At 45.1% G+C, this 12818-nt stretch overlaps 1 protein-coding gene across 1 annotated transcript in view; it reads left to right on the top strand.

The window, feature by feature from the left end:
- The window catches only part of Dna2 (DNA replication helicase/nuclease 2), a 32694-nt gene that overhangs the window by 7415 nt on the left and 12461 nt on the right, over nt 1-12818 (top strand). The window contains 15 exon segments of the mRNA XM_032889257.1: nt 1335-1480; nt 2497-2628; nt 4023-4099; nt 4102-4241; nt 6547-6664; nt 7436-7500; nt 7502-7549; nt 7551-7571; nt 7573-7601; nt 7756-7947; nt 8970-9200; nt 10224-10340; nt 10415-10524; nt 11876-11899; nt 11902-11936. Of these exon segments, the coding sequence (XP_032745148.1) occupies nt 1335-1480; nt 2497-2628; nt 4023-4099; nt 4102-4241; nt 6547-6664; nt 7436-7500; nt 7502-7549; nt 7551-7571; nt 7573-7601; nt 7756-7947; nt 8970-9200; nt 10224-10340; nt 10415-10524; nt 11876-11899; nt 11902-11936 (1485 nt within the window).

The raw sequence follows: 12818 nt of genomic DNA, 5'->3' as shown, positions 1-12818 counted from the left end.
GTTCAAGGCTGCCATGGCTATCTTAGAGGGTGGTATGAGGATCGGGTGAGCAGGGGAAAATAGCAAAAGCTAGGGGAAGCGGTGCCAAGTTTAAAGAGACAGGAGGAAGTATGTAAACTCAGGAGCAGCCTGAAAGTTAGAGTGTGGGTGGGTGGGGTGGGGTGGGGGTGGTTTGTGACCCAAGAGCTTGGGGCTACCTGGGGACTTAGACATGTGTTTCAGGATAGGGAACTAGATGTCCCATGGCTGAAGGTAGCTAGATAAAGACGGTAGTGGCTCTTTCCGAAAAACAGAAACCTGACTCAGAAGTTTCTGAGGAATCCTGATTTTCGGCTTTTGTTTATCTCCTAGCAACCCTTTTTTGACCCAGTCAGGGTCCAGCCTGACCTAAGTTCAGACTGTAATTTAGACATTGTCAATGGCACTGCTGTTTTGGAGGCCTGGTTTGGACCTAACACACCTGTACGCTGGCATGGTAGCTGGCCCAGATCTTCCGTAACAGCCATGGCTGCTGGGAGTTCATAGGCTGGCTGGGACTCTGTAGACCAAGCTGGCCTCATCCTCACAGACGTCCACACTGCTCTGCCTCTCAAGTGTTGGGATTAAAGCTAGGCACCACCACCTATAATTGTGTCTGGCTGTTTCTAACGTGGGATCTGTGAAAGCAAACTCAGGTCAGTTGGTCTGTGGGCAAGTCTTAGGATTTAGTGGCAGAAGCACCTTGGCAGGCTGGGGCCAAGGTGTGTGGCAAAGAGATCACACCAGGAAACTGATCTAATGCCAGAGGTTTTTTGGGGCAGGGAGCGTGAAAGGCCATCTCAGAATGGGGACATGAAAGAGATAGAGACAGCAGATAGACTGAGAGACCAGAAGACAGAGAACAGAGCTGTAAGGGACTGTTTAAAGGGTATAAGTGTTCCCTAGGAAAAATATAAGGAGTGGCAACAGCCAGCACCAGGATTGTGAGCGGTGTGCAGGCACGCATGCAGGCAAAGCACCTCTCCAGGAAAGAGAACCAATTAGAAAAAAACAAAAGGAGCTGGAGAAATGGCTCAGTGGTTAGGAGCACTGACTATTCTTCCAGAGGTCCTGAGTTCAATTCCCACAACCACATGGGGGCTTACAACCATCTGTAATGGGGTCTGATGCCTTCTGGTGTGTCTGTGTCTGAAAACAGCTACAGTGTATGTACTTACATAAAGTAAATAAATAAATAAAACCAAGCAAAACAACTTTGCAAATGTATTAGCATTTGTCTTAAGTTCATGTTGGCTGCATAACTACCATTGTGTCAATGTGTTAGCCTGAAATGTGCACATGACTTGTTTTAATAGGTCTCTGATACAGCCACTCGCCAAATGCTGATCGGTACAATTCTCCACGAAGTCTTTCAAAAAGCAATAAGTGAGAGCTTTGCTCCAGAAAAGCTACAAGAGCTTGCTCTTCAAACTCTCCGAGAAGTAAGGCATTTGAAGGAAATGTAAGTCACTGAGAAATGTAGATGCCACATCACCCTGTAACTTCCTGCCAACTTATTCATAGTACCCTGTGGTGACTCTGGGCAACAGGGACTGTTGGGTAACATTACTGAAATACCCCACACATGTGCTCAAGGATGGAACCAGTGCAATATAGCTTCGAAGCTCAGAGAATGTGTGACAAATGCTTTTGCATTAGTTTAGAGACAATATACTGAGCACTGTATGGGTTTGGAATCGGGTATTGGAAACTTAGCCAGTTTTAACAAGAATAAGTCTGTATTTTAGTAGACTTCTGTGGCTCCCTACCCAAAGATTAGCCTCTTCCGTTATCATTTTTTTAAAGCGCGAGTGCATGCGTTTGTGTGTGTGTGTGTGTGTGTGTGTAGCAGGAGAGAGGAGGGGTCAGGGAACAAGGGTTGGGGAGGCAGCGGGAGACAGCGTTTGGGGTTCCCCCTTGATGAAACAGTGTTGGCCTCCTTTCTGCTGCTTTGCTGTGTAAATCCAGGCTAGCTGCCTGACCAACTCCTGTCTCCTGTCTCACTCTTGGTGCGTTCAGATAACCTTCTGTATATAGGTTTGTTTGTTTTAAAACTTCATTTTACATACTATTTTTTTTGTGTATTTGTGTGTGTGATGTGGGCCCAGCACATGTGGCAGCATGTGGAGGTCGGAGGACAGCCCTGTGCAGTTGGTTCTTTCCTTCCACTGGGGATTTCAGGCTTGTGGATAGTACTTCCTTCCACATGCTAAGCCCTAGCCGCTATACCCGCTTGACGTTAGGTGTGTGCTATCAAGCCTCTGTCGGTTTTACACCTTAAAAGAGAGAAAGCAAGGGCTCAACCCCAGAGGCTTAAACATGCAGAGTATGTTCTGTGCCACTGATTATTTTAAGACTGAGCTGTATTCTATTGTACCTCATCTGGAAACATCTGTTCCTTAACCTGCTTCGATATTATTTTCTTCATTTATATTGCTAATAGTTCTATTCTCTTATCCAGTTTCCCTTTTTTGGCAGGTATCGCTTGAATCTGAGTCAAGATGAAGTAAGATGTGAAGTAGAAGAGTATCTCCCCTCTTTCTCTAAGTGGGCCGACGAGTACATGCATAAGGGCACTAATGCAGAATTCCCTCAAATGCATCTCTCTCTGTAAGAAGTGTTTGTATTCTGTTCAGATTTTTAGACTGGATCCCTTATGCTTGTTGACTCCAAGATTGTTTGTTTGTTTGTTTGTTTAAGACCAGGTCTTACTTAGCTTAGTTCTAGCTAGCCTAGAACTCCATATTAAACCAGGCTGACTTTGAATTCAGACAGATCAGCCTGCCTCTGGATAGCGGACGCAAAGCTTTTTAAAGGGGCCTGGAGAGGTAACTCAGTGGTTAAGAACACTTACTCTTCTTACAGAGCACTGGGTTCTATTTCTAGGACTCATGTGAGTTCTGTAATTCCAGTTGCAGAGGCTCTGGTGTCTCATTCTGGCCTCCAAGGGCTCCTGCAGATACTGTCGCATGTAAACAGGCATGTACACAAACATGTATAGAAAGAATTAAGTGCACAGCTCTTCCAAAGCTTTTTAGAGGTCAGATAGAGGCTGGCAAGATGGCATAGCTGGTGTAGGTACTTACGCCATTTCCCACGGCAGAAACAGAGCTAACCCTGGATTCGTGGGTCTTCATGCTGACATGTAGGCACACACTAAGGATGTGACCAAGATGATTAAGGCAGAGTTTCACTGTCTAGCTGCCACCGGCTTGGACCTCACAGAGACTTATCGGCCTTCCTGTGCCTGCTGAGCGCTGGGATTAAAGATGTAAGCCATCATCCTGGTTTAAAAGCATAAGCTTTTGTAATTTATCATTTTGTTGTTACTGTTTTTCACAAATTATTATCTATAGTATCTTTGCATGACCAAAGAAATCTCCCGAGTAGAGGATTTTATTTTATCCTAATGTTAATCGATATCATTTCATACGAAACTTTTTTTTCTTTATGGATATGAGTGTTCTATCTGTGTGTACACCTGCATGCTGGCAGAGGGCATCAGATTCCGTTATAGATGGTTGTAAGACCCCATGTCATTGCTGAGAATTGAACTCAGGACCTCTGGAAGAGTAGCCCGTGCTCTTAACCACTGAGCCATCTCTTCAACTCTGATTTGTTTCATCTTTTATGACAACTTTTTTATTTTTTGCCTCATGGTCTCCCTATGCAGTCTTGGCTGGCCTGGAACTTACCATGTAGACCAGGCTGGCCTTGACCCAACAGATCTGCTGCCTCTACAACTGGAGTGAGTGGTAGGATTAACAGCAGGCACCACTATGTCAGGCCTTTATGTTAAGTACCTTACTACACCACTGCGATTCTCGGGCAGTTGTCACAGCCAGTCTTTATAGCCACAGGCTGAGCAGCGAGATTCAAATCCCAGGTGATGCCAGTATTGCAATTCAGAAAGCACCAACAAGACCCCCAGCAACCAGAAAAGATACTTGCGTGGTAGTTATCGGGTCAGGTGTGGAGTGACTGTGTTGTGTCTCCCCTTTTAGGCCAAGTGATAGCAGTGACAGAAGTTCACCTTGTAACATTGAAGTAGTCAAGTCACTAGATATTGAAGAAAGCATCTGGTCCCGAGGTTTGGACTGAAAGGCAAAATAGATGTCACCGTTGGGGTCAAAATACATCGAGATTGTAAGACGAAATATAAGATAATGCCACTGGAGCTCAAAACTGGCAAAGAATCGAATTCTATTGAACACCGAGGTCAGGTATAACTTTTTTTTTCTTTTCTTTTTTTTTTTCTTTTCTATTTTTTCGGAGCTGGGGACCGAACCCAGGGTCTTGTGCTTGCTAGGCAAGCGCTCTACCACTGAGCTAAATCCCCAACCCCAGGTATAACTCTTAAACAAATGTAGAATTGAGAATCCCTAAACATATGTTCTGTTTCCTAATCTCCGCTTAGCGAGGTAGTGTTTATGTTCATGTTGTATCATTTATTTAATGTATATAAGTACACTATAGCTGTCTTCAGACACACCAGAAGAGGGCATCAGGTCCCATTACAGATGGTTGTGAGTCATCATGTAGTCTCTGGGAATTGAACTCAAGACCTGTGGAAGAGCAGTCAGTGCCCTTAACCACTGAGCCATCTCTCCAGCCCCACGCTGTAGTTTCTAATTTGTAATAGAAGTTCAGAGTACACTGCTTTGAACAGACCAGTGTACATGGCAGAATCTCCAAATATACATAGCCCCGGAACATTCAGAAAATGTCTGCTTAGATGGCTAGTTTAGCATAGAAATTTAGCCTCAGTGGCTTCCAGCTGTTTTCTTTTCATTGGGTTTTTTGTTTGTTTGTTTGTTTGTTTGTTTGTTTGTTTGTTTGTTTGAGATAGGGTTTCTCTATGTAACTCTGACTGTCCTGGAACTCTCTGTAAAACCAGGCTGGCCTTGAACTCACAGAGATCCACCTGGCTCCTGGGATTAAAGGCCTGTGTCACCACTGCCCAACTGTTTTCAGGTTTTTTTTTAATTATTTTTATTTTATGTGCATTGATGTCTTGCCTATATGTATGTCTGTGTGAGGGTCTTGTGTCAGATCTTAAAGTTATAGATAGTTATAAACTGCCATATGGGTGCTGGGATTTGAACCCAGGTCCTCTGAAAGAGCAAGCAGCCTGTGCTCTTTTTCAGTGTAAGGGTTCTAACACAGGGCTTTGTGTCTAGTTATTTCTGCAGTTTGCAGAATTATTCTGTTAAAATCCAAAGGTTTATTTTCATCTTTTAGTATGTGGTCATGTGTGTATGTATGTGCATATGAGGCTAGAAGATTTTAGATTCCCTGAGGCTAGATTTTATAGGCAGCTGTGTGCTGCCCCACGTATCCTGGGAACACAACTCAGGCCCTCTGCAGGGGCAGTGCTGCCTCCTAACTTCTGAGCCTTCTTTCCAGTCCCCAGTTGGCCAAATTTTCTGTTTGTTTGTTTTTTAAATTTTGTGATTTTTTTAAAAAAATAATATCTATTGTTGTTTTGCCTTCATATATGTCTATGTACCACACGTGTCTGGTTTCTGTGGATATAGGAAGTTGGCACCAAATCCCCTAGAACTGGAGTTACAATGTTGTGAGTGGTCATGTGGGTGTGTGAATCAGGATTTCTTGGAAGAGCAGTCACTACTTTTTTGGTTTTGTTTTTGGAGACAGGGTTTCTCTTTACAACAGCCCTGGCTGTCCTAGAACTTGCTGTGTAGACCAGGCTGGCATCGAATTCCAGATCTGCCTGCTTCTGCCTCCCAAGCGCTGGGACTAAAGGCGTGCACCACCACATCTGGCTGCAGTCAGCATCGGAAACTGCTCAGTCAACTTCTCCAGCTCTTGTCAAATTATTTTTCTCCCCCCCCCTTTTTTTTTTTTTTTTGAGTCAAGATCCGTAGATCTGGTTGTTCTGGAGCCCATTATATAGACTAGGCTATCCTGGAGTTCACGGTGTAGACCAGGCTATCCTGGAGCTCACTATGTAGACCAGACAACCCTAGAACTTCCAGGCAGGAAGGCTGTATTGGTTGTAGATTTTAGTGGCTCTGCTGAACACTTTTAATGTTAACTCTCCCAACAAGTAACAAGAGTTCCTGCTTTGGAAAAGTCACTGTTGGTTTTGTTGAATTGTCATAGTGACTGTAAATCCCAAGCATTTTAGGGTTCATGTTTAAGTCAGGAAATAACATAAAGAGATTTTTAACTTAAAAATATGAAACAGTTTAATGACTTCTTAACTTTGGGGGGGTGGAGTCTAGAATTTGACTATCAAGGTGGGAAGACATTTTTCTCCCTGTCTTCCTGTGTTTTTGGGCAGGCACTGTGCTGCTGAACCTCACCCCCATTTCCCAGTTCACTACATTTCTTTCCAGTCAAACGGCAGAGCTATTTGTGCAGATTAAATGTTTGGCATTGAGTTTGGTTTGCCACCTTTACCAAGTGCTTGTGCCATTGCACACTGGGAATCGTGCGGCTGACCTTCTCCTTTGTGCGGTTCCAGACGGCGTTGGGGGGGACTTGACAGTCTCTCTTACACAGGTGGTCCTGTACACGCTGCTAAGCCAGGAGAGACGAGAGGATCCTGAGGCTGGCTGGCTCCTCTATCTCAAGACCGGGCAGATGTACCCTGTGCCCGCCAACCATCTGGACAAAAGAGGTTCAACTGCTTTGCTCTTCTTGGCTTTACCTCTCCTGCCTGCTCCTCCTGCCAGTTTTTGGTGATACTTCTCGTTTCGTTTGTTTGTTTGTTTGTTTTCTAGATGGTGTTTCACTGTGTAGCCCTGGAACTCACTCTGTAGACTAGACTGGCCTCAAACTCTCAGAGATCTGCCTGCTTCTGCATCCCCAATGCTGCGATTAAAGGCGTGAGCCACTACTGCCCTCCTCGGTACCTTTGTGCTACTCGGCAGACCACACTGCACATTGTGATTGGCAGTTCTCTACTTTATAAGCTTATCGTTTCTCTTTATTATTTATGGGAGGAGTGCAGGTCTAGGGATTTCAGGACAGCTTTGTGGAAGTCAGATCTCTTTCCACCTTTATGTGGGTTTCAGGGATTGAACGCATGTCTCTAGGTTTGCACAACAATTTCCCTTACCTGCTTAGCCATCCTACTAGCTCGCTGTGGTCCGTACCTTTAACCCCAGCACTCTCACTTGGGGCAGGCGGGTCTACGAATTGAGTTCCAGGCTAGCCCAGTCTACACAGTAAGACCCTGTCTCAAAACAAAAACAGTTAAACAGCCTCACAGTACTTACCAGGTATGAGGGAGGAAGTTTAAAACCTCATTGAGTGTGCACATCACGACCATGGTTACTCTAATACAGAGGCAAATACCCATGTAGCTCTCTGCTTTGTCGTTATATGTGAGGCCTTTACTGGTAGAAAGTCGGCCTCATTCTAAAAGCCGACTTTACCTGTTCCCCAGAACTACTGAAGCTCAGGAACCAGCTGGCCTTCTGTCTGCTGCACAGCGTGAGCAGAACAGCTGCTGGCCGAGGGGCACCGACTTTCGGCCTTACCACAAATAATCGAGGAAGAGAAAAACCTGTAAATATTGTTCTCCAGATGGGCAACTGTGCTCTTTATAGCAGGTAAACATTCTCTGTGTGTGTGTGTGTGTGTGTGTGTGTGTGTGTGTGTGTGTGTGTGTGTGTGTGTGTGTGTGTAAGTGTAAGTGTAAGAAACCTTACTTCACTACCTGCCAGGGAAGTGTATGCTTAGCTCTAATTGGAACATTGTATTTAGAGCAGTTGAACAGGTAGATGACACTTCCATCCCAGAAGGCATGCGGTCCAAAATCCAGGAAGGAACTCAGCACCTGACGCTGGCGCACTTGAAGTATTTCAGCCTGTGGTGCCTCATGTTAACGTTGGAGTCACAATCTAAAGATACTAAGAAGAGTCACCAGAGTATCTGGTTAACGCCTGCATCCAAACTGTAAGTGTCCCACCAAGCGGATTGTCAGTACCGTGTTCTTTAGTACACTGTAGCATTTGAAATCCTTGACAGCAGAGATTTGTGTAGTTTGGTTTCCTGGAGACCTGGTCAGTAAAGTGCTTGTATTGCAGGCACGAGGGCCTGAGTTTTAATCCCCTGCACCCCTGTAAAGAGTGAGCCCAATGCTGCGGACGCTGAGACCCCTAGGTCCTAGAGCTTCACTGGCCAGCAAGCTCAGTTGTCTAGCTCCAGGCCGTTGAGAGGCTATGTGGGAAATTCAGGTAGACAGTCCCTAAGGGATCACCCAAGGTTGCATCTGCACAGGTGGGCACCTGAACACTCAGACGATACAAACACAGTTTTGTTTTGCTTTTTTTTTTTTTTTTTTGGTTCTTTTTTTTTGAGCTTGGGACCTAACCCAGGGCCTTTTAGCGCCACCTAGGCAAGTGCTCTACCACTGAGCTAAATCCCAACCCTACAAGCACAGTTTTTAAAGTGTCTATGGCTTCATTTACTCAGGACCTTGTCACGGGCGTCAGAAAATTATGTTAAAAAGAACAAATGGGAGATCGTTAATGTGGCGTTCACACTTCATAGTGGATTGTAGAAAGTGTTTAAAAGCAACAACAGCAAACTTAGCATTGGTTGCCAGGGGCCATAGGCCAGCAAGCTTGCTCAGGGAGTAAAGGTGCTTACAGCTAAGCCTGATGACCTGAGTTTAATCCCTGGTATTCACATGGTGGAAGGGAAGAACTCCATCCTGGGAGTCATCCCCTGCTTCACAGGAGCAGCTTGGCCCATGTATGCACACATTCATATCACATGATGATGATGGTGGTGGTGGTGGTAGTGATGACGATGATGATGATAAAAATTTAAAATCTTTTCATGGGTTATATAAACAAATACATTGTAGTAAAAACAAATATATTATGTCATTGCGCGCTCTCTCTCTCTCTCTCTCTCTCTCTCTCTCTCTCTCTCTCTCTCTCTCTCTCTCTCTCTCTTTTGCCCTCCTTCAGGGAGGAGAGCGGCAACTGCATTGGAAGCCTGGTCAGGACGGAGCCTGTAAAGCGAGTTTGTGATGGACACTACTTACATAATTTTCAGCGGAAAAATGGCCCCATGCCAGCCACCAATCTGATGGCAGGCGACAGGATCATTTTAAGTGGAGAAGAGAGAAAACTGTTTGCTTTGTCTAAAGGCTACGTGAAGAAGATTGACACAGCAGCGGTAACCTGCTTGCTAGACAGGTAGTAAAACTTCTTTGGACAACAGCTCTGTCCGTGTGGAACTCGGATCATACACGCTCCTGATCTGCTCTCTGTCCCTGTCAGAGTTCCTCTTAAACATTTCAAACAAATTCACTCAACAGAAGGCCTTTGGTAGCTGGGCTTTGTCGTGCCATATTGTGTTCTTTTGCTGAGTCTTTATTTATGCATGTAAGTTGTGTACTACCTCACCCAGCAACTCACAGCCTGCCTCCGTAGTTCTCACAGTCCAGCCCTTTCTCTTTCATGCTGACGTTTGAGCCCAGGAACTCGCCAACAGGAGGTAAAAGCTCTATTGCTGAGTTACATCTCCAGCTCTCCTCACCAACGGTCAGGACACTGAAATTCATGAGTAAGACAGTGACTGCTTGGGGTTGGGGATTTAGCTCAGTGGGCCCTGGGTTCGGTCCCCAGCTCCAAAAAAAAAAAAAAGACAGTGACTGCTTGCAGGATGGTTGAGAAGGCTCTTGCTGCATAAGTCTGACCTTATTCCAGGAACTCTTGGAAAGACAGAAGTTCTCCAGTTCCATACACAGGCTTGTGGCCTATCCACCCCCACACTTGACAGACACATGCATACTAGGAAGAATCTCCACGATGCCCGTGTTCCACTTAGACGGCTTTTGGGAGGGCTCATTTCTCCACTCACAGGTTAGCTGAGGTGTGAGGCACAGCCACAGGACTGACCATGTTGCAGGAAGGCGAGTTGGTGGAGGTAGTGTGCCCGAGGCTTTAGCGGTGTGGGCAGTCCTGAAGTGTGAGACACGAGGGAGTAATTACAGGTGTCTCTGCATACAGTTTATTGTAAACAGTTTACACTTGCTTATTTTTTTGTGCATATATGGGTGTGAGATTGGATTTACACGTTGTGTCCAGGATGACCTGGGACAGGCTATGTACCTGACAGTGACCTTGAACTTCCTCTCTTCCCAAGTACCAGGAGTACAGAGCACATTCCACACCTTACAGACATGTGTGCCTTACACAGCCGTTTTGTTGTTTTAGGAACCTGCCAACACTTCCAGAAACAACATTGTTTCGATTAGACCGGGAAGAAAAACATGGTGATATAAATACTCCCTTAGGAAATCTGTCTAAATTGATGGAAAACACAGATAGCAGGTTGGTAACGGTGGAGCCTGACTCTTCCCACTTATGCCGAGATACTAGTAAAATTTCTTTATTTTTCTTTGCAGCAAAAGACTTCGAGAACTAATCATTGATTTCAGGGAACCTCAGTTTATAGCCTACCTCAGCTCCGTTCTTCCACACGATGCGAAGGATACAGTGGCCAACATTCTAAAGGGTATGGGATAGCCAGCATTTCCACTTGGTTTTCTTGATTCTTTCTATAACCTAAACTATGCCTAGTGTCCAGTTGGTCAGTAGTTGATTAGGCATGCAGTTATAGAGGGACAGAGAAGTGGTTTAGTCGGGAAAGGGAAATGGGAGAGTGGAGACTGGAGAACGGTCATGAAGCTCCCGGGCCAGCCAGATCACCTTTAGTGTGCAGCATGGCAAAAATAAGGGAGACCCTGCCTCAAAATGTTGGAAGGAAACCACCAACTCCTGTAAGTTGTCACCTGACCTCCACACATTACAGCAGCATGCATGTTCCTGTACACACGTCATACACACCTTAAGTTTACAAAGGTAGATAGATTTCGATGGCTCAGTGTGATAAAGTATTTGCCCGAAAGTGTGAGACCTAGAGTTTAGATCCCCATAGCCCACAAATGCTGGGTGTGTGTGACATCTAGGCAGACCGGGGCATCCCTGGAACAAGTTGGACAGCCAGCCTGGTCCATAATAGTGAGTTCAGGGTTTGATTTAAAGACACCGTCTTACCTGCATCTGTGAATGAGTTAGAGCATGACTGAGAAACACTCCTCGTATTAACCTAGGGCCTCTGCATACATGCACACACATATGCACCTACACACATTTGAGTATGCATACAGATGTATATGCATACCAAAGACACAAAATCACGTAACAAAGCAAGCCATGGTGGTTCCCTTCTATAATCTCAGTACTTGTGAGATAGAAATAGGTGAGTTTCTGAGCTCTAGGCCAGCCTCGACTTAACAGACCTTGTCTTAAAAAACAAATCATTGCCCGGTGGTGGTGGTGGTGGTGGTGGTGGTGGTGGTGGTGGTGGTGGTACGCACCTTTGATCCCAGAACTAGGGAGACAGAGGCAGGCAGTTCTCTGTGAGCCTGGTCTAATGAGTGAGTTTTAAGACAGCCAGGGCTACACAGAGAAAACCTGTCTCAAAAAAACAACGAAAACTACAAATCACTGAGGCATTGTTTTGCTTTAAGAAGGTACTCAGAGCAGACAGGGAAAAATGTATAAACCTGGAAAGTCCAGAAACTCACTTTGTAGACTAGGCTGACCTTGAACTCAGAGATCCTACTGCCTTCCGAGTGCTGAGATTAAAAGGTGTGCGCTACCACTGCCTAGCTGTTTTTTCTTATAAAAGGTGAATTATGGTCTGGACATGGTATTCTACAAGTAATCCTAGAACTTGAGAAGCAGAGGAAAGCGTGTTGTAGGGCCATCCTAGGCTACACAGTCTAGATATCAAGAGACTATTTTTTTTTTAAGTTCATTGAAACAAAATCTTGTTTTTGTTTTGTCAAATTGAAATACAGGTTTGAATAAGCCTCAGAGACAAGCACGAAGAAGGTTCTTTTCAAAGACTACACATTCGGATGAGGGAAGGAAAAAACCACAATATGTTGTAAGCTTGAATATTGGCTAGGAGATTCCTGGATATGACAACTGGACTGAAACAAGGGGACCAGTTCCATAGATACCCAGTTTTATTTATTGGCTAGAAGATGGACACGGGCCAGGTCCATACCCAGAATTCCTGGTGCTGAACTAGGTCAGTCAGGTGCCTATAAAGGCCAAACACTTGCCATATCCGTCGAATTGGGGCCAAGCGTATGTCCTGGCATACTTCCTGCCTACATGTCTCTCGCCTGGGTGTGATTGAGTGTATCTTGTGTAGTTGGGGCAACCAACCTTGTTTAGTAAATCGGAAATGTGTGATTTGTCTTCCAAGAACACCGGCCCCCGGCTTTCCAGGAAGTTACCTGTCCTTGGGCACATGGGGCTTATGGGTTATTTTAGTCCTTATTCTGCCACATTTTACCTGGTGTGGTAGCTCACACCTTTAATCTCAGCACTTCAAGACAGAGACAGGAGAGTAGATATATGTAGGTTTGAGTCCAGCCTGGTCCACATAGCAAGTTCCAGACTAACCAAGGTGCACAGACCCTGTCTCATCGAAACAAACAAAACAATGATGACTCGGCATGGTGGTACAGGCACACCCACACCACTCTGGGGTCAATATGATTAATAGCATAATAAAAACGCCTTAGACAGGCGAGATGCTCAGCAAACAAAGTTACTGAGCCTGGTGACCTTAGTTCAATTCGAGAATCCACATGGTGGAGGGAGAGAGAGCTGCGGGTTTCCCTCTGACCTTCACTTGTGTGCTGTGGCATGCATGCACTCACAGAAATAAGTAAAATGTCATGAAAAAATCAATGCTGTATAATGTTTATTGATTATTTTAGTTTTATA

This window comes from Rattus rattus, chromosome 18 (assembly GCF_011064425.1).
Source record: "Rattus rattus isolate New Zealand chromosome 18, Rrattus_CSIRO_v1, whole genome shotgun sequence".
Lineage (NCBI taxonomy): Eukaryota > Metazoa > Chordata > Mammalia > Rodentia > Muridae > Rattus > Rattus rattus.
This window is presented reverse-complemented; position numbering and strand designations above follow the sequence as displayed.